The sequence below is a fragment of the Gadus morhua genome, chromosome 11 (genome assembly GCF_902167405.1).
Source record: "Gadus morhua chromosome 11, gadMor3.0, whole genome shotgun sequence".
NCBI lineage: Eukaryota > Metazoa > Chordata > Actinopteri > Gadiformes > Gadidae > Gadus > Gadus morhua.
The window spans coordinates 15,064,391-15,091,994 of NC_044058.1; the positions used below are offsets into that span (position 1 = coordinate 15,064,391).

The 27,604-nt window shown below is 48.1% G+C and overlaps 1 protein-coding gene across 2 annotated transcripts; it reads left to right on the top strand.

Moving 5' to 3' along the window:
* The first annotated feature begins 75 nt into the window (after positions 1-75).
* klhl32 (kelch-like family member 32) lies at positions 76-26,677 on the top strand. 2 transcript variants are annotated; one of them, XM_030370118.1, is made up of 11 exons: positions 76-615; positions 2,279-2,384; positions 3,668-3,848; positions 8,154-8,261; positions 13,853-13,951; positions 15,926-16,141; positions 20,431-21,190; positions 21,792-21,850; positions 23,786-23,978; positions 24,699-24,793; positions 25,628-26,677. In XM_030370118.1, exons 2-11 carry the CDS (start codon positions 2,362-2,364, stop codon positions 25,787-25,789), a joined length of 1,896 nt encoding a protein of 631 aa, XP_030225978.1. In that variant the 5' UTR covers positions 76-615; positions 2,279-2,361; the 3' UTR covers positions 25,790-26,677. The 2 variants fall into 2 exon arrangements, with proteins under 2 accessions (XP_030225978.1, XP_030225977.1); XM_030370117.1 differs by lacking the exons at positions 76-615; positions 2,279-2,384 and having other exon boundaries at positions 2,984-3,848.
* Positions 26,678-27,604: the final 927 nt, after the last annotated feature.

Consider the following 27,604-nt stretch of genomic DNA (forward strand, 5'->3'; position numbering starts at 1 on the left):
AGTCAGCCTTTTTATTTTTTATTTTGGAAATACCTTAATTATCCACACGAGGGCGCTGTCTTGGACCAGACGGCGAGGAGTTTGGAGGCGGGGTTACAATCTAACAATTTAGTTGTTGGTTGCTGTATCCAATAAAGTGTCCCAGTGTGCTGCAGAATGATTGACGCGCTGTAAAGCCACATTTACCTCGGAAACATACAGGCGTGTATTGCGCCTGCAAACGGGGAGCAGGCGGTGTTCGCTGAGCAAGTCGCGGCAAACGACGGCTTTTGGTGTCAACATGTTCAAGTGAGGTGCGTAGCATCATGTGGAATATTAGGGAAACAAATTCCTCCAAGCCTGAGGGTGCTTCAAATAACACTGGATAACTTAAGAGGTGGAGCGTTTCATTCACGTCGTGTTTGATCCACGGAACAAGGCATTGTTTATACATTGGGGAAGTTATCACATTCGTTACTCGGGCGGATGTGACGGCCTGTTGCTAGGAGACCTTTTGACAGGTTGAAGATAAAAAAAAAAGTGACGATGAATGGATGGACACAGATCGCCGCGAGCTGTCCAGGCGAGCCGGAGCGTTTTGTCTGTACGCCTACCATCACCGGGTGCGCGCTGCTTGTGAGTATCCTTCATCTCCATCATCATCATCATCATCATCATCATCATCATCATCATCATGCTTATAAGGTGTCTAAAATGCTTACTTTTCTGCTCATCGACTGTAGACCATTGTTCCAGTGATTTTTCATTTTATTCCAATGTCGACATATTTATCTCTCTCTATATGTATCGTCAAAATGTAAACTCACCGGTCTCCCGCCCAGCGTAAAGGGCTGCCATTTGATGAGCTAGAGTTAACCGACCGACTATATTATTAACGAGTTCCCTAATTCAAGGACGTGCACAGACATTTTGAGGGGCAGTGGGAAAAAAAATTAAGGGCAACCTGCCCTCCTTGGTTTGCTGCCTACATACACTTGCCGCTGGCTATTTATACTCTATCTGCATTGTTACTTCAATTCGCACCATTCGAACTTAAACTATATAACATAGCCGTTTTTTGTATTCGTGTATCATCATCCTTGGCTTGCAGAATGATCAACAGTGGCTTGCGAAACCACTGGGGGAGAGAGGTGCAGACAGATTGGCAACATCTCCTATCTTTGGCTCTCTATTTCATTCTCCAACATTCATATCGATTCCCCCCCTCCCCTATTACAATGCTGCCAGTGTCATGCCCATGATTAGTATTACAAAGTGCGACTTTTGTTTTTCAGACATTTAAAAAAAAAAAAAGTAGTAGTATAAAAACCTTTCCTCACATTGAGTGCTTTCTCTGTCCCTGTGCTATTCCCTTCATCTCCAGGCTCCTTGTTGCTCATGATATGAATAACTATCATGAAAGCTAAGACCTTGTCTCGATTATCAAGGTGATGTAGTGCTTTATGAATAGAATCCATTTGATATTTCACTTACACTGAACGTCATGTTTAGGAGGATAAACACTGAGCTTCTAACTGGTGCAACACAATAGTTGCGAAAAAAAAATTAAATTGATGTACAATATAATATTATAAGCAGTTATAATAGTTTATAACTTAATGTCGCATCCTTCTTTAAAATAGACGCTTATAACCAGACGTTTAACGTCTAATTTTGTCCGGCAAACAAGCCATGCGTTGTTTTATTGTGGGACTGCAGGGAGTAAAGTGGGACGGTGGGCCTGGAATACTGTATAGCCACACCGCTGTGCCTTCATCACTCAGACTCTAAAGATTCTGAAGGTGACTCAAGAGCAGGTCGATAACTTCAGCTCCCCGAGGGAATCACCCATATAAGGGCGGACAGGAGCAGGAAACACTCTCTCCCCAGTGTTGCGGCTGTAAACATGATCTAACACTCAAGCTTTCCTTACACGAAAAGAGCAGAAGAAGAGCTAGGGTGACTACCAGTATGTGTGTGTGAGCTGCGGAGTAGCATATGGATTTTCTGTGTTCTGTTTCAGAGGTCATTGCTGCTGACCTCTGCTTGAGTTTTGTAGGCTTTAATCCGGTGATTGTGGGGGTATTATGGCACCACAGACAGTGGGCTATCACATTCAGTCGTGTAGCCCATATTGTCAAGGTTGCTGCTACAGCGGAAGGACTCTGTGTAATACGGATTCTCAGCTTGTTCAGTAAAGTGCTGAGGATATTATACTGTGTGTCCACGGTTCAGATTGCCTTCCCTTTCGATGTGTCTGTGTTACGCTTGTTCGGCTGAATATTGTGTTTCTCATCAGGCTGAGGTGTGAGAAGACTGCGTTTCCCAGAATCCACCTATTGCAGCTCCCACAGCCTCATCTGATCCCCTGACCGCAGGGGCATGCCTTCTGAACACAGACTCAGGTAGGACCTCAATCCCCCTCACATACTCAAGACTTTACATAGGAACACATATGCAAACTCACTTCCTATTGAGTTGTTTAGCTCTACGTCTGTGCATGTTAAACTGGGACACTATGCATACATAATGCATATATCTCTCTCTCTCCTCTCGCTCGCTCTCATTCTGGCTCTGTCTCTCTCTCACTTCTCTGGGTATCCTTTGCAGATCTTGTGTATCTTGGTGAATTTTAAAACGACCTGATCCTCAAATGAATTCTTCAGTTTAAGATAAATGATGCATGTGCAAAGTGCATGAGTGTACATAGCCGAAAACCACATTTTATTTTCTCCTACCTCAACACCTGTTCCTAGTTACCCTCCTTCTCTCCTTCCTCTTTTCTTCCCTCTGTCCCTTGGTAATCACGCCACCTTGAACACCAGTCCTCCTCAAATTGTACTTGACAAGAGGCCACGTCCCCCAACACCTCCAAACGCCCCTGACCTCCACACCGCAGCCAAACATAACCCCGCACGCACGCACGCACGCACGCACGCACGCACACGCACACGCACACAACAAGCCCAAACGTTTCCTAGGATCAGCTTGAAGGTGACAGCCAGAGCTCTCCGCGCCCGACCGCGTTTAGCCTGACCGAAGCTATTGTCTGCGAGTAGAGGGACAGAGGCAGATCTGGGCGGGCACTTCTGAACGACGTTGTGCTGATGTATGATGCTATCACGCAGAATAGAGCGAAAAAGAAGGGTGGGGGAGTTTGCTGGAATGAGCTGTGTGCTCGCTGCTACACCGTTTGCCCGCAGCGAACAGCCGGTGGATCAGTCAACCGGCCCGTCGTAGGATCCGCCAGACGCATCTGTCGGCCTGTTTGCCTAAACGACTACAGCCCTGCGTGGTGTTTTAGTGTTTTATTGAATGGATGCCGCCCAAAGACACAGGGGGATTGACAGGAAGGATTTCCAGTGATCAGCCTGTGTTTGTGTGTGTGTGTGTGTGTGTGTGCGAGTTTGTGGGACATGATTAACTGAAAGGACTGGGGCTCAGTTCGTCACCGCCTTGAAAGTACATTGCTCTGTGCTAAAAACAACACAAAACATAAATCATCATTCTTTATTCACACTCAGATGCCAGGCCAAGCAAATTAAGTCAAAACTCCTAACCTCACGTAACCTCTCTCTCTTTCTCTCCCTCTCTTTATGTCTCTGCTTGACTGCTTCTCTCTCTCTTTCCCTCTTACCCTCTGTGTCTATTGCTTCTCTCTCTGTCTCTCTGTCCATCTGTGTTTCAGTGGTGGTAACATGCTAACAGGACAGAGGTTCTGCCACTCCAAGGCCCACCAGGACTCTGTCCTCTCTGCCCTTAACCAGCAGAGGAAGGACGGCCTACTTTGTGATGTCACGCTGGTGGCCGGGGAGCAGAAGTTCCACGCCCACAAGGCAGTGCTGGCCGCGTGCAGCGATTACTTCCGGGTGAGTGCCCGGGTGGCAGGGTCATCACCCGATTCTTTTAATCCACATAGCACAGCATCAAAGAGGGTTGGGAATGTCAAGGAGTAGGACTCTGTCCGTGCTGGTGAACCATCCGACGGAAAGGCAGAAGGGAGGGGTGGGGTGGGGTGGGGTGTGGGTGTTTGGTGTTCTAGGAAGAGTCATTTATCCAGAGAACCAGACGGAAGGATGTTTCCTGGGATCGGCCACCACTGCATCAGTGCAATGTGATACGTGACACTGAGCAGATTTACAAGGAAGAAAAAAAATCTTTCCCCTCTAATTCAGAGAGCGATTATAGCCCATGTTGTGCATGGATGATTCCTTGCGTGTGTGCGTGTGCGCGTGCGTGCGCGTGTGTCTGAGACAGAATATTCTTTTTTTATCCTTCCCACTACGGATTTGAGTTTAACGACCCCGCTGCTCTTACTCTCCCTTCAGCCTTGCCCTTCTTTTTCAGAGCGCTCCCCTTCAAATAATTCTTCCCCTTCAAATAAAAAGAAAACCAAATGAAAGAGATGAATCCCGCTGGGTCGCCGGCACCCTGCCGCTGCTCCAGGTCTCAGACTAGTAGGTCAGCGCAGCCCGTGTCCCACTGAGTGAATGAGGAGCACCTCCTGGGCTGCTCTATTCATCCGAGGCGGCTAACGCGGTTATCTCCGGGGCCGTCATCTGACTGCGCTCAGCTGCTTTGTATCATTCAGCTCATTGGTTTAGCCGACGCCATGGCCTGGCGCGGTGAGGAGCCCGCCGAGGAGCACCGCACGCAGCTCTGCGTGCTCTGCTTCCTCCCGCTCTCATTCTGCCGTTCCCTCTGTCTACATGGCTCACTGGCAAACTTTTTTTTATCGCTCTCTCCTGCTCTCTTTCTGTCTCCCAGTGTCTGTCTCACATACTCAAGCCTCGATGTAGGAACATACGCATACTCACTTCCTATTGAGTTGTTTAGCTATACGTCTGTGCATTGTTCAACTGGGACCCTGCATATGTAATGAATCTCTCTCTGTCTCTGTCTCTGTCTCTGTCTCTCTCTCCTGTCTCTGTCTCTGTCTCTGTCTCTGTCTCTGTCTCTCTGTCTCTGTCTCTGTCTCTGTCTCTCTGTCTCTCTGTCTCTGTCTCTGTCTCTCTCTCGGCGGGAGGGGTTCATGGGGGTTCATGGGGGCTGTCCAGCCATGGTCTCCTGTGTCTCTGTAGCGTAACCAAGGGGCTAGACGCCTCAGGGTGATGTGGCCAAATATATCACCCACACACTCCTCTGGGGCAATAGGACATTGAGGTACACGCACACACACAGAAACACAATGACATCACCCACACACAACCACACACACACTCACCCATATACACACACAAGAAAGGAAGACAGACAGACAGACAGTCAGACAGACAGACAGACAGACAGACAGACAGACAGGCAGACAGACAGGCAGACAGACAGACAGACAGACAGACAGACAGACAGACAGACAGACAGACAGACAGACAGACAGACAGACACTCAAGCTCAATGACACAGTATGATACTACTACTGTCTGCTAGCCCTGCAGCTCAGACAGATCGAAAATCAATAGCAATGAGTGTCTGAAAATAACAATCTCTCGAAGCAATGAAACCAATACAAAATAGGACCTACTGTATGACCTATTTTTAACAGTAGCATACTGTTCTTTTTCTATACTAGTCATGACACAAGAACACTTGTGATGGCCATATGATCTGTACGCTGAGCTTCCTTTCACGGTTATAAGGATGGAAAAAAACACTTAAAAAAGGGTATGAATGTTATTGCCAACCATGCTTGTAGTGAACCGTTTAACACAGCATTAACACAGCATTACGTAACGGGGTTGGCTCTGAGTTAAACCGCAGACGGATACTGTGTACTACGGTATAAAATATACTGGCTTTCACACCCAGGTCCAAACCCAAACAGAGCTGTTACATCATAAGCCTCAAGAGGCAACAGCTCCTGGGAGCTGGGTGGGTATGTGAGTCATTACTAGATCCTTATCCTAGCATGGAGACCTCATCCCTCACCACCCGGTCCCAGCAGCACCCCAGCCAAGGTCAGGAGCAGGAGCTATGTCTCTCTCTCGCTCCATTTCTCTCTCTCTCGCCCTCTTTCCTCTCTCTTTCTCTGGCTTTATTGGCGTGGAATACATGGCCAAAGCACCAAGGCGAATAAAATACAAAATTAGAAGCACAAAATATAACAACCAAAAAAAACCTCGGAAACATACTGAAAATGTGTATTTCCAGTGAAAAAGCGAGGTTCTCTCTCGTTCTCTCTCGTTCTCGTGGCATGTTGGTATTGACATGGGCAAAGCAAATATGAGCAGTGGTCTAAATTCTAATACAAACATATGGACTATCATACAGGTAGAGGCTCAAAAACAGTGTGACACACACACACACACACACACACACACACACACACACACACACACTGACTACATGCAGGCATTAACACACACATTTGACCCACTCTCCCCCAGGTTTTGCCCGGGTCCTGCCTGTGTGCTGTCAGCCGGTAGATTTTTAATTGAGAGTGTAAGTGAAACAACCAAAGGCTCATTAATAATTAAGGACACACATCATCGGACACAAAAACGATGAAGCCCCCTGAAAACGGACCTCTACCCATGTATCGGAAATATCGAGGCCCACGCAGCGACTCCTGCCCCGGGAAGCCGCCCTGACAAAGATCAGGAGCATTCATCTGGATGATCGTGAGGAGAAGGGAGTCCAGATCCACTTTGCCGCGATAATGAGGATTTAACGATGACCAGATAGCGTGCATGTAGGGAGGGGAAGGGAGGTGGTCGGGGGTGATAACTCCCTATCTCTCTGGCTACATCTCCTACTCCCAGCGCCCCCTCCCCTCTGAGGAGAAGACACACAGAGAGACCGGAGGAGACCGTTATATCGCTCCATCACCCTCCACATGCACATGTCTCCTCACAGAAGTCCGGTGTGTCATCCTCATGGCGTCTCTTCAGCGCCAGACGAGGGGTTGTTCGATCCGTTTTTAGCCGTGTTCGTCTGAACGCGCGCCCTCGACCGGGGAGCACACACACGGGGGGACACGCGCCGTTCGAGGGGTCCGTGGCGTCCGTTCCCGAAGGGAGGATGGAGTTGAGGGATGTGTTTAGGAGCACAGATCCATCTTAAATCCCCGTCCGATCCATCATTCCTCCGGCCCTACCCTCCCCTTTCCGGCCCCCGCAGCTTCACTCTAGCTGCGCTCGGCTATTCTCTGGCTCTCGCAGCTCTCGCTGATCATGGGCCATGGGTCGGCCGTCCCCTCCTGGCGTGACACCGATCGATAGGTTTGATTCGTGCGAGGAGGAGGCGGTGGGTGGGTGGGTGGGTGGAGGGAGGGTGCTAACCGCTACGGGCGGACTGCCAGTAGGACTCGTTGAGGCTGAACAAGTCAAGTGGAGGCTAAGAACGCCTCCCCCCCCCCCCCCTCCTCCTAGTGGGCCTGCTGTTCCCCGCGGGGAAGGTGGTTCAACAGGGGCTCTTATTTGTGTCGGCGCGACGATAAGGAGAGGAAGAAAACATTTATTTATTGAGTCGTGTTTTGTTCCCGGTCACGGCCCTGTGGTGATGTTTTTCTCTCTCCAAATGGAGGATTGCTCCTGGGGGTTGGCTCATCACAATGGCGTGTGCAGCAGCATCCTTTCCTTCACATAGAACACTTTCTTAACACATGGTCACTCTTTACTCACACATATTGTAGATGCGCTTATTCTTGACTTTTTGCCCTTTTTAGTCTACACTCTTCTTTTCATCTCGTTGTCTCCATCGTAACTTCCCTCTTAATTTGGTTATACATATTTTAATAATGCAGGAAAGAATGCTGGGCTTCTTGATAAAAATGGCCCACTATAAATAATAAACAGTAATAAATACATTTGATTGTCTGTGTGTGTATATGCAATCAATATATATTTAAATATCTATATCTATATATATATGAATGAATGGCTGTGTGTGTTTTGGACTAGGGCCAATGACTTGGCCCTAGTCCAAAATGGCCCCTATAAACAAAGTGTATCACTGTAACCGCCCGGTTCTTCCGACTCCACCCTGAATCACCGGCCCGAGGACCGGGGAGGCGTCCGCACTCACCGCAAGGCCAAAGGACTGCAGCCAATCGGCTCGGCGAATTATAACGGGCCTATGTCAACCCGGTTACATGCGTGTATTACACAACATGTATGAATCCACTGTGGCTGTGTCTGCTCCTGGCTGAGGTGGGGGTGGTGTCTGTGTGTCTCCAGGCCATGTTCAGCCTCTGTATGCTGGAGAGCGAGGCGGATGAGGTCACCCTGCAGGGCGTCACTGGCGTCGGACTGGAGCACGCACTGGACTTCGCCTATACGGGACAGGTGAGTCCCTCACACATGCATCTACACGCACACACACACGCACACAAATACATATATATATATATATATATATTTAAAGATTTCGATATGGGTGTAACGGTACAGTGAAGTCCCGGTTCGGTTCATACCTCGGTTCAGACATCACGGTTCGGTACGAGTTCGGTACAATGAAGGGAAAAAAAATAATAAAAATGCAGAAGGCAATTATTTTTTTATTGTGCATGTCTCAGGTTGTACCACCTAGTGTCATACAGTCTCTCCCCTGAGCTAGCTGCATCAGCCTGAACTGTATAATCTAAGATGTAAACAGTAAACAATAAGTACCCCACATCATCTCCAGACTCAATCCGTAACTTGTAAACAAAATAAGACAACAGTTATAAAAGTGAAAATGCAGCATGCCTTATTTATGAAGATGATTTATGAAAGTGCAAAGTACACAGAATTTGGCGCATTTCCACCGGAGGGTGCGGGTCGGTTCGCTGCGGCTTGGTGGAGTAGTGAAGGTGCGGTTCGGCACAGCTCAATTACGGCTCGTGTTTCCACCGCTGAAGAACTCTTGTATCTAACATTAGTTCCGCATTACATTAATCAATTTCACACCAGTTTTATTTAATAATCGTCTGTACCGATTCGGTTCAATACGAATACATGTATACATGTATCAAATACATGTGTGTGTGTGTGTGTGTGTGTATGTATATTTATATATATGTACGGACATACATACAAATACTTACGCAAGCACATACTGTATACCAACGTACACAATCCCACAAATACATATTCGCAGACACGCCCAATGAATTCTAGCTGCAAATGAACCCGAGCAGTACTTGGAAGCTATCAGGCACTGTGGAGCCTTTGGATGTATCTACCAACATTCAATTCCAATAACATAACACTGCGCAGTGAGTGGAATTATTTATCCGTCCATCTCATCGACGGCAAGTGTTCCCAGAAATGTAACACGATGCCATGCAGCAACAATAATCAGTGACCAATAACCTTTTGTAAATGGATTCCATTTTGTACAACAACTAGCTGTGCGCCAAACTTTAGAATCCTACATAGTGCTCCTTCTTTCCAAGTAGTAATAGTCTCTTTACTAGTGTCTTTATAAAATGTCAGGAACAGACCGAGGTGCTCCGCTGCTGCACATCATGGACTCAAACCCAGCGCTGTGATCCGGCTGCACAGAGCTGCTCCGCTATTATTGTCTCGCTGTTCTGTTGATGGTGGCCCGCACGCTTCACTCACCCCGTCATCACGGGGATGGGAGTGTGTGACGAATTCCCCCGACCTTGGCTGACCCCTCTGCGCCAGTAAATCCTCCCTGGTGGATCAGTATCCTGTGTCTGGCAAGGAGACACACATGCGCGCAGGGCCTGGAAATGAACGCAATAATTACTCTTAATTCTATTTCCCCTGTGGAAATGAGCAAAGCGGGGCCTGCTCAGCGCGGACAAATAGGTCAACAGCGCTCAGCCGAAGCCCCAGCCGCCCAGAGGAGATGATAGAGGATCGAGGGGAGAGCAATATGCTTATCACCCCACTGTAAATATTGACCTAGTAAAATCCTGCAGCCACATGTCGTGGTGCTGGTGCACGCACACGCACGCATGCACACAGGCCGCACACCCACGCAGACGGGTCACCCCACGTCGACAACCACACAAAAAACACACACACAGATCAGCATACGTCGAACGCCACACACACAGATCAACATCCCCATGCACCGACACACAGTGATCAACAAACACACACACAGATCGACAATGACACACAAACACACACTCACACACACAAACACGCAGGCACACACACACACACAGATTAACCACCACACACACACACAGATCAACAAACACACACAGAGATCCACGCACTCACACACAGATCGACAACCACACACACACATGCATGCACCCACGCGCGCGCACACACACACACACACACACACACACACACACACACACACACACACACACACACACACACACACACAGTACCTATTTAAAAGTGCCCAACTAGTGATGACGTCAGAGACTGAGTGTGCTTGAGATTGTGCATTATACTCCATGATTAATTTCTGTGTTTCACATAGCTGCACATTTAACAGTTGAAAATGTCCCACATTGAAACTAATTTAATTACACTCTGAACCCCAATAGAGTCATGTGCATAGATTACAAAAAAAATAATCTATGCACAAAAGCGTCATCATTTAGCCATCATCCTTTATTTTCTCAATTTATCCTCCTGAGCTTTCATTTTGAGATAAAGGTTAAATCTGGCAAATCCAAGTTGGCCCGAAGCCAGCCACAGAAGTAGATTAGGAGAAGAGATGGAGATCTGCACTTCAGTTGGCACGCAAATCCTTTTATCATTTATTTATTTTATTGCACAATTCAGCACAAAGAAATGCCGATGCATGCAAGATTGCACTGTATTGAAATGCGAACCTGGCTGATGTTAAATAAGCCTGAGAATAATTCTTTCAACGCAACCTTACCAGTAGAGACGGAACTGAACAATTATACCCATTTTTGGGGGGGTTGTAACTATACTCATCCAAGTTAATTTTGTTGTCAGCGATAGATCTGCTTTTATACCCTTCTCATCGTGAGACAACCTCTTCGATGTACCCTTATCGAGGAGAGTCCATATTGGGAGCCGGTGGTGGCGGTTGTTCAAGCAGAGGACAGAGGAGAGTTAAGCTATTTAAACACACAGCGCTTTGATGTTGAACCCTGGGCTGTTCGGCCAATGGGCAGCCGGCTGAGAACAGCGGTCGATGGATGCCGGATGTGTGGATAACGTTACTGTCAGTGGTACTTCAATGCGATAGCAGTAAGTTCCACTGCTGCAATATACCGCTTGCTATACTTTAGTAATGTAAACAGGTGATTAAACAACACAGTGCTGAGGCGGTGCAACTGTGCGTTGAACATTGATTTACAAAGCCTTCACGTTTGACCGTTTAGCCAAAGATTGCTTAGGGGTGCTACTCGTATGAATAATTCACAACAAGTAAAAAGTAATACCATACGAAAGGATGATCAAACCAAATCAAAACCGTTCAAATCAAGCAGATTTGGGGAAGGGATGGAAATCGGCCTTTGAGAAAATCAGATCTAAAAATCCCATTTATGTATATCTTTACTAGTGTGTATGATGCCACTCGGTCAGTCCCATCCATGTATTGGAGCAGTGGATCCGGACCCTTGACTTAAAGGAGCATTTCACCGGTGGAGGCATGAATATGTATTGAAATTGGGTCCTATATGTAGTTGAATAATAAAATAAAATTCTAATTTGGTGCCGTCTTGACCGAGAAAAGGCAGAAAGTGACTTTTTGGCGCTTGTGGATTGAAGACAACAACTCCCACCATGCACCACGATGCCCAGCTTCGCTGGCCACTCCCGCTTATCTAGACCTCCGCCTATCGGACACCTCGCTGTTCAATCTACCGAGCTGATACCGCAAGACTGCTTGAAAATCATTTCACACAACATTTCTAGTGAAGAGTATTAGTTGGTGAACTCAGTGAATTAGTCCTTGTTTGTATTTCTTTCGAAATGGTGAACTTTTGCATTGTGCCATCTTCTATGTCAGATCCAGTGCCTTCCGCCATTGTGCTTCAGCTTTATCAACAGCCTCTGTTGTCTTAGCTTCAGACGCTGTGGATGTTAGTTTCTGCTGGTGAAGTCCCACCCACTGGCACTGCTCTAATAGGTCTGTAGCGTCAGTGGGTCCCATCCCCTATAGAGGGGTGGGACTAGTTATTGTAGGCTAACGAGAATATCCTCCCCTCTTACACTTCCTATTTACTTCTACGCAAAAATCGTCATATTGCGTCATCTTAAACAGGAAGAGTTGGAGATCGATACGGATCTCTCCAGTCTCTCCAGAAAATGGAGAGAATGGTTTGCACTACCATTCAAAAATAGGAGTGTGTTTCTGACGATACAAAGCTTAATGGAAATGGGTGAAGTTTCCCTTTAAGTTGTAATACTAAATTATCAGAGTGGCTGAGCAAATAGTGCCAGCGCCCCCTTTATGCACAATTAATACTGCAAGAAGGTCATGGCCGGTGGGAAGCAGTGGAAAGGAAAAGTCAGTCTGCTTAGTGCCGCAGTGTGTTTATTTGGAAAACACAAATCAAAACAAGAAATCTGTGGCAAACAATACAATGGAAAACATGAACATGATTGCAAAAAAGGGACACTATTTGTGAAATAATAACAAGCCATAATAAAAAGATAACAAACCATCATAAAAAAGATACTTTACTGAACAATATTTAGAATAGGCCTTTATTTATTTTCAATGAACTAAATTCTGTTTATCTATGATTGTAAATGTGTCTATTTCGACAATGAAATCCAACTGCACTACCCTGGTGGTCCACCAGTTGTACACATTGGAACACGTTGGAAAACACTGTTAGCCGTTGAGATGAGCTTCACTGGGTGTTGGAGCCCCAGGTTCACTGGGTGTGCAACCCCTAGGTCAGGTCAAATGGCTGGTGACAGCTGTGCCGCCTGGTTTATAATGTTGACCCTGAGGACTCAGAGCAACGGCCATGCTGTGTTTACTGCTCTTTGGAAAGGGGCTTTGTGAAGACATTGCTCCTAAGAGTGACTCTCACGTGACTGCTGCTGCTTCTGCACATTTGTTGCCCATGCATGCATGGATGGTGCATTACGTTTAACATTTAGTGGTTTGAGGGGATGTTTCTGGCCGCACAAGGGTGCTGCTACCGGTGCTTTGATCGTGAAGGCACGCGTTAGAAAAAGACTGGTTCCCTGAATATTACAGAACCGCCAGCCCAACACAGCACCCCGAACTACTCTGAACATTATGGATTTCAATTGGAAGATGTGCTTCAGTCAACGAGAGGCAATCACAAACAACGATGAATTTTCACTTCCCTTTTTCTTCCAGTGTCTAAGAGTGAGTTTGAGATATCCGTCAGTAAGGAGAAGGTAGGGTTACCGTTAGACAATTTGCGAAAGGTTGCCGGATTACAGGTTGGTTGTGGGGATTGCGGATCGAACCCGGTACCTTTTAGGCCTGAACACCCTAAACACGACCACACCGACCTCCCCACCCAGTACACATTGCTTTGTGTGTCTTTGATTGTACTTGAATACAGCGTTAACTGTAGAAGCATTTTTTAAGTACAGGGAAATGCAGATTTTCTCCTTCACACAGGCTGTCTGCATGACTGGTCCACGGGACCTCAGTCATCCCGGCTGGCTGAGACTCCATGGCTACCGCTGCCATGCCACACACCATCAAGGGGAAATACACGTTCCTAATGCTGATACCAACTGCTTAATCTGTAACAACAGCAACCTCATGGGGGAAGGAATCAGCTTCTTAACATGCCATACAGGCCACCCTGGATATATAATATGGACTGGGACCTTCTCTTCCTTTGGTGTTGATGAACACTATGTAAGAAATGTATTCTTGAATCGAGTCGGTGAAGAAGTGGTCCACTGCAGCAAGAGGGTAACAAAAATAACCCACAGTGGGGCGTTTCCCAACATTCCTTTCTCTTGTGGCCCACATGCAGATCATGCTGGACCCAGTGGTGATTCAGGACGTCCTGTCCGCAGGGAGCCATCTCCAGCTTCTGGAGCTCCTGAGCCTCTGCTCTCACTACCTCATACAGGTAAATATAACGCACACACACTAAAAAGTACACGCACACACATACACTCGCTCAAACACACATGTATGCGCACAACACACACACAAAATCACACACACACACACGCACGCACACGCACAGAAACACAGTTAAAAGGGTAAAGTGCGGGTAAAATCCAATCAAGCAACCGTAAAAGGAGCTAATGTGAGATACAGTTATTGACAGATGTGTATGCCGATACACAGCGCAATTTGTAAACAACATCCCCATGCTCATCTTTCAGAGGAGAGACAAGATGAACACCATTCATCATTTATCCATGTATTCATTTAATAACGTTGCATGTATTCATTTTTTTAAAGAGAGTAGTGTCACATGATTGCTATTATCGTAGTCCCATGACACAGACCATCTGTCAAAGTACACAAGGCACCAGCGGGGACAGCTGTGGTGACATAACTGGTGTTAAGATATCTCAGTCGGCTACTATCATAAACTGTTTATCATGGGCCTCCGTTTCCTATTGGATTAAGACACATTAAAACACACACATAGGCACAGGCACACGCACGCATTGACGCGCACACACACACACACGCGCGCACACACACACACACACACACACACACACACACACACACACACACACACACACACACACACACACACACACACACACACACACACACACACACACACACACACACACACACACACACACACACACTCGTGATGGTAGTAGTAGTTTTAGTTGTAGAAAACTCATAAAATCGGATTCCCACCAGCCCAGAGAAGAGGTCTTACGCAACACTGCCCACTGTGATTATTTATAGCTTGTCTCTCCCTTTCAACCATAATACAACTCATATTAATATCCCTGATATACTGTGTGATGTCGACCTGGTAAACTATTCTCTCTAATGCCATCTGGTGGAAGCATGTGCTAATAGCTCTCTTCTTTTGAGATAAAGGGCAAGCCATGTCTTTTAGGACATCAATTAAGGTTTGATTTTGAATAGGTTTAGACACTCTATAAGATTTAGACTATTCTACTAACATGAAATTACCATTATGTGTTGTTTAGGAATATTTAATTTACAACAATTTATTTCACAGCTTGTGTAGTTTTTAGTTTATATTGGCAGATCAGTATGACCTCAATATGAATTATATACATATATTGATTGTATTTGAATGTTCAGTTCTTTGTAATTGTTTAACCTTTACAAGCAATAAGAAAGCTAATAATTCATGCATTCATTTAAAGGAAGTCACAAGACCTGGCCAGTAGATGGCACTCTGATTCCATTGATCTTCCTGGTTTTACCGATATACCTCCCCTGGCTTTTAATCTGAATCCATAATGTCCGGGCAGTCCACTTCTTTGAAATTTGATACCTTAAAACCATCCTTTTTCAATTCAGCTCTCAAATTGCAATATAATGCATTGAGGTATACACATTTTAAAACTAGAAATCCACCCCTATCTCTAAAAATCGAATGCTATCATAGATACCTTCTTCAAAGAATAGGTATATACATATGATTGTGTCTGTCAGACAGAGCTGCTGTTGCTGCGTTTTTTTCTTTTTTCTATGTAGACTTTTTTTTCCAAAGATGTTTCTATATGCTACACCCATTTCGCGTCTATTACTGAGTCCACTACATCAGCCGATCTAGCCTGTTCATTATTTCATCAACCTCTCTGGGCACTGAAAATAAAATAGCTTCTCACAGCCTATATATAATAATATATGTACAAAAGCTACAAAAAAATCAATGTGTGTGTGTGTGTGGGGGGGGGGGGGGGTAGGTAGGCACCCACTGAATGGAGATCAGAAGCTGCTTAATAGCCCACCAATCAGAAACAGGGGGGGGTGCTCCTGAAATCCCACTCTGACGACAACGACGTTGCAGAAAGTAACCAACAGCAATAAGACGCCCTGTTCCTCCTCCTCCTCCTCCCCCTCCTCCCCCTCCTCCCCCGTCCCCCAGGAGCTCAGCAAGGTGAACTACCTGGAGCTGTACCGCGTGGCCGACCTGTTCCACCTGCCCGCCCTGGAGGAGGCGGTGGTGGGCTTCCTGGTGGACCACCTGTCAGAGCTGAGCCGCACACGGCCCGACGAGGCGCTGCAGCTGCCCTACCGCCTCCTCAGGGAGGTGCTGCGGAGCGACCGCCTCACCTCGCTCAGCGAAGAGGAGATCTGGAAGGTGTGTATTGGGGAGGGTACTGTTACCGTCGTTGTGCGGGGCTGTGTGTAGTCGGAAGTGTACTTGTTCTGTGTCTGTGTGGGTGTGTTAGATAGTGTATTATGGTGTGTGTGTGTGTGTGTGTGTGTGTGTGTGTGTGTGTGTGTGTGTGTGTGTGTGTGTGTGTGTGTGTGTGTGTGTGTGTGTGTGTGTGTGTGCATGCTTGCCATTGCTTCTGCTCTACAGTGCGTTTTTTGTGCATGGGGCTAGAGTGACAGAGAGAAGATTGGTTGCAGGTACTGTGTGTGTGTTTGTGTGCGTGTGGTTGTGTGTGTGTGTGTGTGTTTGTTCTCATCAGGGCCTGAAATGGACGGACACTTCCCTCTTGTTCCCAATGCCGCCAGCGAGTTAAGGCTCGTAGCTTGTAGCTCCACGGAACATTTGTCAAATAAATAAATAAGTCAGGGAATATTATAATTAAAAAGCAGCTACGGGGATGAGTACACTAGTCATGCAAACTTGGAGGAGGGGCTTAAAGAGAAAAGTTAAGTACACCACTGTGACACATACTGGTAAACACAGGGACCAATGAATCAAAGTAAACAGAAACATCTGCATGTCGTTTATCATTATATTGTGTTTGTTTATGTTCATCAGTAAACGTGTGTGTGTGTGTGTGTGTGTGTGTGTGTGTGTCTGCGTGTGGTTGAAAAAAAGGTAAAAACTAGGCAGTAAAAAAAAATGCAACCGTGTGTGTGTGTGTGTGTGTGTGTGCATGAGAGTTTGTGTTTGTGCCTGTATGTGTGTGAGTGAGTGCGTCTGTGTGCATGAGATTGTGTGTGTGTGCATGAGTGAACGTGTGTGTGTGTGTGTGTGTGTGTGTGTGTGTGCACATGAGAGTGTGTGTGTGTGGGTTGCGGGGTGCAGCCATGGAGCAGTGACGGCGAGACTGCCGTTTTGACTGTTCATTTGCACCAATCAACCCCCCTCCCACCCCACCGTCCCCCCCCTGCACCCCCACCACCGCAGCTCTTACCCAACTCCCACACCCCAGCTCTCTCTCTCTCTCCCGCTCTCTTCCTCTCTCTCTCTTTTTCTGATTAGGCCCACCGCGTCTCCATCAGAGCCCCAATCCCCCAGCTGTCACTCGGCCGCCCGTCTGATTGAAAACAATCAGGCCTCTGATGGCACAATTACCCTGACCCCTTAGCCGGCTGCCGCCACCATAATCAGCCACTGATTAGGCTTCTTTGGGCCTCCTTCACTTCGCCCAGAAGGTTAATTTGGGCATCAGACGGAAGCGAGCGGCGAAGCCGGGGGCTGCCGTCCATAAGAAAGAAATATATAAAGAATGGGGAAATAGGGGGGTGAGGCAGGTGGGGATGGGAGACGGGAGAGAGAGGGGGTGGGGGGAGGGTGGTTGTTGAGGTGCTAGGGGCGGTGGTGGGGGTGTTGTGGTGGTGTAGTTGGTCTCGGTGGTGGTGTAGTTGGTCTATGTGGAGGTGGTGGTGGTGGTGTAGTTGGTCTGGGTGGAGGAGGTGGTGGTGGTGGTGTAGTTGGTCTCGGTGGTAGTGGTGGAAATAGTTGGTCAAGGTGCTGGTGGTGGAGGTGGATTCCCCGATACTGAGACCAATACAGTGTGCCTGTCAATCATCATCAAAGTCGTTCTCTGTCTCCAGCAATCATTTTCTTTCTTTTTTTTTGCTGTTGTTTTTCTCCGCTCCCCTTTTTGCCCCCTTCTCTCTCTCTCTCTCTCTCTCTCTCTCTCTCTCACTCTTTCTCTTTCTCTTTCTCTCGCTCTCGCTCCCTCCCTCCCCTTCCAAGGCGTTTTCTTCCCTCTGCTGGCTCACACAGACGCACACAAATACTTCTTCTCTAACAATTTCTGACACACACACACACGTGTGTGTGTGTGAGTCGCTCTCTTATTCTTTCACACTCGTAAACACTTTGTTGTCTATTTCATTCTCTGTCACACACGTTTATATGAAAAAAACACTGCTCAAATCCCCCCCCCCCACACACACATACACACACACACACACACACTTCCTCTCCCTCTCTCACTGAGGAGAGCCAGAAATGAGGAGTTGATTTATTCTGTGCCCCGAGGAAGTTGTGTGATGCAGTGTGACCTTCACAGTCAGCTGCTACACACACACACACACACACACACACACACACACACACACACACAGACACACACACACACACACACACACACACACACACACACACACACACACACACACACACACACACACACACACACACACACACACACACACACACACACACACACACACAGAGAGACACGCACACACAAAGTGCAACCTGTCACTTCAGAGCTATGAAGAGGAGTAGGAGGAGGAGATAAGGCAGTGTGTGTGCGTGGTTTTGTGTGTGCGGTTGTGTATGTGCAGTTGTGTGTGTGAGCGATAGTGTGGGGTGAGGCAGAGGAACACTGTGTGAGCGTGTCTGTGTTTGTTTCTAGAGGTATAAAGTAAACAGAGCGGGTAAATAAAGACCTGCCGATTTTTCTTTGTAAAAACATTCTGATTAAGTTGTGAACAAAAAAAACAGGTTAGCAAGGTACATCTCCCGCCGTCGCTCGGGCAGCGTCTGACTCATGACCATCCCCGGCTCAAATCCTAAAACGTGTCTAGACAGCGGAATGGCGTTTAAATGGGGCCATAAACGCTCCCCGTCCGCCTGTGGGAGTAGCCTGGCTCTCCAGTGGTCCGCCACTGTACCTTAGTGTGTATCATTTACTCAACGCTGATGGGGGTTTCTTAGTCATAATGAAATGGATGCCCACCAACCCTGACTGCCGCTCAACTGATTCCCTTGAAGCCGTCGCTTAAAAAGAAAACACAAATAAAAGATCCTCCGGGTGCGTTACCTAGGCAACGACCCCAGCCGATGCGGTTGGACTGCTTTGCCCGCCATCGATGACCGGGCGCGTGTTTCATATCCTATTTACGTTTCCTCGGGTCTGTTACTTAGCGTGTTGTAAATATCCTCACACGCGTATAAGCACACGCACACACACACACACACACCACACACAAGCATAATAAAACCGATCCGGCTCATCTCCATTGTCTTGGCAAGTTGCCTTTTTTTTTCCTCAGCAGTGGCGTAATAAGTTTGCTGTCTCTGTACAGATTGTGTTAAAAAGCACTTTGTTTCCCTGATAATGGTATCAGGGATCTCCAGCCACCGCGCCCACATTCACACCTCGTTGCCGTGGATGAACAACCTTCCCTGGCTCTCAAGTTCAATTAAACCCCCTCTCGGCAACTCAGCTGCCTGCCGCCAACAAAAGAATGTGCCCGTGGATATTTACCGTGCACGCAGGCTGTATTGAAAGCGTGATACATGTGTGTGTGTGAGCCTGTGTGTGTGTGTATGTATGTGTGTGTGTGTGCGTGTGAGAGAGAGAATGTATTATGGATCTGCATACTGTGGTTCACTTGCCTTGTTCTTGTTGCCATACTGGTCTGTAGGTGTTTGGAATAACAATTAATTGCAGCCTCCAAAACCGTGGAGTCTTTCTTTTCCTTTTTTTTTTTTTTTTCCTCTTCTTCACCCGCTTGTTTTCACCTCACTCCGTGTTGTCCTCCGCCCTCTCCCTGTTTCCCTCCCTCCCTCCCGCCCTCTCTCCCTTCCTCCCTCGCTCCCATCCCAGCTTTCTCTTGCCTTCTCGCTGAATGTAACACACCTTCCTGATCTCGCCTTGCCAACTAAGCCCGCAATCTTCCGGAACTTTCCTGAATGTTTTCTCGCCTACGTAGGACCGCCGGCTTGTTAGTTCTTTCTCTACCTCTCCTGCTAATTATCCTCGTCTTCCTCTCTCTCACTCTTTGCCTGCAAAGTTATCTTTCCGTTTGCATTTCCTGTAAACACTCTCTTTTTCCACTTTACTTTTTGCACGTCTGTATATTATGCTGTCTGCGTCCATGCCAGTTTGTCCGCAGTAGCAGTGTTGCTGAACCTTAAATCAATTAACCCGTCCAATGTAACATCCACTATATGAACCGCATGCTGGCACACAATGTGACCAATCCGACGACCCACCCCTTTTTACCTCCCCATTACGGGATCTAACGAATCCTACTGTACACGAGCTCTTTAGTGAGCTGAAACGACTTGTTTTTGGCAACACTAATGAAAAGCTTTCCAGCAACCAGCCAGAGCGTTAAAAACAAAAACCTCCCCATCAAGGCTAACCTCTCCTCCTCCTCCTCCTCCTCCTCCTCCTCCTCCTCCTCCTCCTCCTCTGTCTGCGTCCCGGCCTCCTCCTCCAGCTGGTGGTGCGGTGGCTGGAGCACGACTGTCGCTACGGCTACGCGGAGGAGCTGCTGCAGCAGGTGCGCTACGGCCTGATGGAGGTGGGCACCCTGCAGCAGCTGTCCCGGAGCCACCCGCTGGTGCAGTCCAGCGCCGGCGCCGGCGCCCTGCTGGAGGAGGCCCTGGACTACCACGCCGCCGTGTTCGCCCAGCCGCTGCGCCAGTCGCCGCGCACCCGCCCGCGCTTCCAGTCGCTCACGCTCTACATCATCGGCGGGCGCAAGCGCGAGACCAGCCGCGTGCGGGAGCTGCGCTACTTCAACCCGGCGGCGCGGCCGGAGCAGGGCCGCGGCATCGTGGTGGCAGCCGGCGGTGGCGGCGGCGGCGTGGGCTCCAACTGGAGCGAGCTGGGGGCCATGCCGGCCGGCCGCAGCCACCACTGCGTGGCGGTGATGGGCGACTTCCTGTTCGTGGCAGGCGGCGAGGTGGAGCTGGGCACGGGGCGGACGTGCGCCGTGCGCAGCGCCTGCCGCTACGACCTGCGCGGCGACCGCTGGACGGAGATCGCGCCCATGAAGGCCTGCCGGGAGCACTTTGTGCTGGGCGCGCTGGGCCAGTACCTGTACGCCGTGGGGGGCAGGAACGAGCTGCGGCAGGTGCTGCCCTCGGTGGAGCGCTACTGCCCCCGGAGGAACAAGTGGAGCACGGTGCAGTCTTTCGACCGCTCGCTGTCCTGCCACGCCGGCTGCGTGGCCGACGGCCTGCTCTGGGTGTCAGGTAGGAGACGGAAAGGACGCGTGGACGGTACACCGGCACGCATGCACACACACAGACACACACGCACGGACGCATGCATAGTACACGCACATACACACACGCACAGACAAGCATACGCATTACGCACGCACACACTTGCCTCATTAATCAGACTTTACATTCATAATCTTAATGTTCTCGGTACAATATTTATTTGGTGGAATATTTGGTTATGAAACACGAATCAAGGCGTAACTCTGCCCTTTTCAGATTACAAACACACACACACACACACACACACACACACACACACACACACACACACACACACACACACACACACACACACACACACACACACACACACACACACGTCAACTCATACACTGAAACTGGTCGACAAACCCATGCATAAAGTTGTGACATCTACAACATATTTTGGGCAACTGAATCCAGAGAGCAACCTTTTACACGCACTGAAGGTATAAACATGCACATGTAAATGGCTACTCAGACACATCAACCGAGAGCACGGTGATTGCAGGCACTCTGAATTTGAATGCTCTTTCCGGGAGGCCTGCCTACCGGGTAGTTAATGAGAAATGTACCGCTTCTCTTTCAGGTGGTGTGACAAACACCGCGCAGTACCAGAATCGACTGATGGTCTATGACCCGGAACAGGTAATTATCCAGCAGCGGAGAATCGTGTAAGGCCTGGCTTTACACTAACCTTATTTCAATATACAGTATTATTACCCTAATGTATTAACTGGCTCGCGGAAGCAAGTATATCCCTGTTAGTTCATTGCAATTACATAAACCACTTACGAGGTGACCACTTAGAATTGTTCGAGCACAAAGTCTATTTAGATATTGTAATTGTCTTCGCCGGGGAATTGAGACTCTGGTCCATCGGTTTCGTCAAATCGCCAGGACATAATTAGTGGTGTTGGACCATTCTCACAGCCTCAAGGGTTAGTTACTATTTTGGCTATTTACATTAGGAAATACTAGAAATATATATTGTTATATTGTTGTAAATTACGGGGGATCATTCTGTGTCTGGAAGAGTGTGCATGTGTGTGCGTGTTGCTTTGTCCACCTGCTTTTTGTCCGTTTGTGTGTGTGTCAGATTAGTAAGTGAGCTGAAGGAGCGAAAAGGAATGAAGAGAGAGAGAGAGAGACAGAGAGAGAGGGAGAGAGAGAGGGATGAGGAGAGAGGGAGAGAGAAAGAGAGATGAGCTGATGTGAGAGACAGAGGGAGAGAGAGAGGGAGGAGAGAGGGAGAGGGGGAACCTGGAGAGAGGCGAGAGGGGATGGAACGAGAGATAGAGGGTGAGAGAGAGGGGGGAGAGAGAGAGAGAGAGAGAAAGGGGGGGGGGAGAGAGAGAGAGTGGGGGGGAAGAGAGAGAGAGAGAGGGAGAGAGAGAGACAGAGGGGGGGGGGGGGGAGAAAGAGAGAGAAAGAGAGAGGGGGGGAAGAGAGAGAGAGGGGAGAGAGAGAGACAGAGAGGGGGGGGGGGGGAGAAAGAGAGAGAAAGAGAGAGGGGGGGAAGAGAGAGAGGGAGAGTCTCATTTGTATTCACTGCGAATCTACATTCACCTGCCAGAGCAACTCCAACCCCCCCACCCACTCTACCCTCAACAGATGGCCACCCGTCAGCTCCCAGTAGAGTAGAGGAAGAAACACACACACACACACACACACACACACACACACACACACACACACACACACACACACACACACACACACACACACACACACACACACACACACACACACACACACACACACTCAGAGTCCTTTCTCTCTAACCCTGTCAGACTCACAAACACACACACTCACACACACACACACACACACGTCCACATGCAGAAAGGAATGGCGACCGAGCAGTGACACACCCGGCGCAGCACTGAGGGATCCTGGGTGCTGAATGGAGTGGTTGAAAGATATGATTAGAAATGGGGAGGGAAGTCATTAGCACGGAGACGCAGGCCCGGTGTCACATTATTTATCTAGCGTCGTGCATACATCAGTAACCAGCACATGGATACGCTGAAGTATTAATCTCTCCGCTTCTCCAACCTCCTGCCTCCGTCTCTCTCTCTCTCTCTGGCTCTAACTCTCACTCTCCTCCCCCTCTCTCTCCTGCCCCTCTACCGTCACGTAACATGTTCATCTCAACCCCCCCCCCCCCCCCCCCCCCACACACACACACGCACCTTTTCTTTCTGGTCCACATGGTGCACTCTCTCTTTCTCCTTCTCTCTCTCGCTCTCTCCTTCTACCCCTGTTCAACCTTTCCCTCTCTTCTTTTCTCAACATCACTCATCATCACTGTCAACCGCCTCCTCCTCTTCATCTTCATCTCCCCGCTCCACCTCCTTCATAATGCATATTCCTCCCGCTTCCTCCTCTTCGTCGCCCTCCTCATCCTCGCTCCGCTCCTCTTCCTCATCTTCTTCCACTTTTCCCCAACCTCGCTCCTCTCCTCTTCCTCCCTTCTTCCAAACTCTCTGCATGTTTCTTCCTCTCGTTCCTTTTCTTCATCCTCGTCATCTTCCTCCTCATTAATCCCCCCCCCCCCCCCCCCCCCCCCCTCCTCCTCAGAACCAGTGGCGGTCCCGCAGCCCCATGCTCCAGCGGCGGGTGTACCACGTGATGGCGCCCGTGCGGCGCCGCCTCTACGTGCTCGGCGGCAACGACCTGGACTACAACAACGACCGCGTGCTGGTGCGCCACATCGACTCGTACAGCGTGGACGCCGACCAGTGGACGCGCTGCTCCTTCAGCCTCCTCACAGGTCCGACCCCCCGACCCCCCGACCCCTGACCCCACTGCACGCGCCGGGGGTGAGCGGGCGTCCGCCTGCTGCCGGAGCGTGTCTCCGCCTCAAGCGCTGATAAACACGCCACGGCGTGCTCCGTCAGACGGCTGGAGACGGGGGGGGCCACGCACAAACGCACACATGCTCATTAGCCGTAGGCGTAGATCAAAATACATATAGGGGAAGCACTGGAGACGCACGCTTAAACATGCCTGTGTCAGCGTGGAAATCCACATGCACCTTGAGGAATGGAGACGCATGATAAAAAAAATCCTAGGTCCTACACACCTTCCCGTGAGTGTGTTATGCATAAAGAGAGAGAGGCGCCAGCACAACACATCACTCGCGATAATATGACCCCTATAGACACTAATGGTTCACAGTGTTTATGGAGATGGCCCAGTTCCATCGCCGGCATATCCCTATATTATCTCCATTAACCGACCCGCAGCAAGTAACTCCCCCATTATTAAGTTATCTCCCAACCCGCTGCCCGCCAAACACAATTTCTATACACTCTGAGCTACTTCCTCCTTGACATTTTCAGAACAGTTTTAACGCAAAATATCTTTCCTCCTCCTCACGTCACGTCACGCCCCCCCTTCTCCACCCAGTTCCTCAGGGTCTTTGTAAACACCCTCTGCACCCTGAGTTGAACCACTGTTCTTCAATGTACTGACCCCCCCTTCTCCCCAGGCCAAAACGAGTCGGGCGTGGCCGTGCACGACGACCGCATCTACGTGGTCGGCGGGTACTCCATTTGGACCAACGAGCCTCTGGCGTGCATTCAGGTTTGTTGTGCTGATCGGCGTCTCTGTGTGTGTTTGTTTTTCTCCTGTAACTACCGTGAGCGCAATCGCAACAGGTGCGGGGAGAATAGGCGGCGGGTGACTGTGTGAGAACGGGGCCGAGTCGCGGCGATAATAGCTCCTCATTTACTGTGCACCGGGTAACCGCCAGCGAGCTGGGCCCCTTAATGAGCCCTGCGGCTAATGGAAGGGGATTGCAAGTCTGTTTCCAGAGGGGGTGGGCTACTACAAATGCCATTAGTGTAAGGAACCGTTAGAATGCAGCGTGTTGGTGCTAATCTCAAACATGCTGTATTGTGAAGGCCGTTATTGTGAGGTTAGGATATCTAGTATTTGGTATGACACTGAAAAATGCAGTTTAGCACTAGTTCTATGAATGCTAAAATTCTAGGGAACAGTAAGAATAATTAGTATTGTATGACACAAAAACATGCTATGAATACTATTATTCTGGGGAACAGTTATGATAAATAGTATTGGTATGAATCTAAAACATGCTGTTTAACAATATATAATCGGAATGCCACTATTCGAAGGACCAGTTCGAATACATGATATTCAGTATTAAACTAAAGCGCTGTTGTACAATATTTACCACGAATCAGCATAAGGAACAGTTAGAATACACAGTACTTATGAAATTAAAACATGGCGTACATTACACAGTATTTGGTATGAAATTAAAACATGGCGTACATTACACAGTATTTGGTATGAAACTAAAACATGCCTTACATTACACAGCATTTGCTGGAAATGCGTGGAAGTAGAGCAGGCCGTTTCACATAACCCATAATGTTTCCCCCCCCCTCGCAGGTGCTTAACGTGAGCACGGAGGGGAAGGAGGAGGTGTTCTACGGACCCACGCTGCCTTTCGCCTCCAACGGCATCGCCACCTGCTTCCTACCGGCTCCTTACTCCACCTGCCCCAACCTGCAGATGCTGCAGGTGCCCCACCACAGGATCGGGACGCTGTAGCCAGAGACAACACATCCGTAGCGTCCCCCTCCAGAGAGAGGGCTGGTTTAAGTGGGCCCCACGCAGCCCACACATACCATTTCTGTATAATCAAGGGCTATGGTTTAGGAAGCTGCCATCAGGACCTCTTCCTGTGCTGGGAGTACTGGTTCGGGCTGCCTGGACGGGTTCAACACTTGAGTTGCCCCGACATGAGACACCGCCGGAACCGACTTTGTTTGATGTCCGCTGTCAAGGTGACGCGCCAGAGATTTTGTTAAGGTGCTATCCAAGATACAAGAACAACTTGGCTCTGGTTAGGAGCCATGCTGGTTTTCTGGGACCTTGGCTCCTGGCTGGCCATGAACAACAGGACTGTTATGTCTTCCGAGGAACTAACGGAAACATCCCTGCGTGAGGTGATTTAGGAATTCAACTTTTTTTATGAGATAAACACTGGATTTGAGCTTTTTTTTGCCACACTTGCAGTTAAACAGAGGCAAGTTCTACATGTGATTGCAATGTTGTTGTTTTTTTATATTGCATAGGGCTAAGGGATGTTTCTGAAATGAAATGCTCCGCATTGATTCCGCCATGCATTGTACACAAGATATGCCCTCTCCATCACTGACTTGGTTATACACCTTGAAAAGGATTAAGACATCTTTAGGTCCTTGGAATAAGGGGAGGTTGGACAAAATAACACATTATCAATAAGTCATTCATCTAGTTAAAGATCAACAAAGGCACTTAAAAGGTGGATTTTTATGTTTTGTGATTGACTTTAAATTATGATTAATTAAATTGAAAGTCATGGTTCTGACGGGACATGCACATATAGATCTGGTTAAGGACAGGATAAGAAGGATTTTATTGAATGGTACTGTAGTAAAACTGCTAAACTCTTAAGTTTTCCTTTTTTTGCTATGAAACTTGCCATGCTGTCTTTGTTGACAATCAACTGATACATCGCTTGCCAAGTTGTTCACTCCTTGTAACACTATGTGTTAATGAGCTCAGGACCTAGAACTTGCTATGTTCAAATGAGTTTGTACATCATCAAACATACCATATAACCTCTTCATTATGTAGGTTCATATTATTATACTCTATACATGTGCTTATCATCTTTATGTCATTGTATTCATCAGGCCCAATTTAAATCAAGGGTCCCTCTACAGCCCAACAAAAAAGACATAATATAAATATACATCTATATATATATATATTATAAATATATAACCAGCAAGTCGATGTTTGCAAATGAAAAGATATACCAGTCCGGGCAACAACAAAACACAACACACAATGTTGTTCCTTTTAAATGCATACCGTTGAATACGGACGGCTGTGGCTTTTGTGAGTCGTCAGCATAAAATGCAGATGGAGAAGTAAAAAAAAAAGGGCATTAGCACCTCTTGTCAGTTGGAAAACGCCACGTCGTCCACCACTCTCGGACAAAAGTAATGCAGCGTGTTGGAGAGAGAGCGTTCACAATGTGCAGAGGTTTGATAAGGTTGCAAAATGACTAGCAATGACAGAAAATGGCTGTGTGTGATTGTATGCGGCAAGTGAGACTGGCGGTGATTAGGTGCCAACTCGCCGCCCGATTGCGAGAGACGCCGTGACTTGGAGAGTCAAAAGGAGAAATGAAAAAAAAAAAAAAAGAAAGGAAATAAATAAATAAAATGCTGCTCTTCTGGAATCACTTTTTTTTCCTTTCTCTCTGACATTTTATGACGTATTGCGTTCTACCGTATCCGTCAATGATCTGTGTTTCAGAATACCAATTAGAGAGAGATCTGGAGGCTGGAGTCACAAAGGTTGAGCACCACA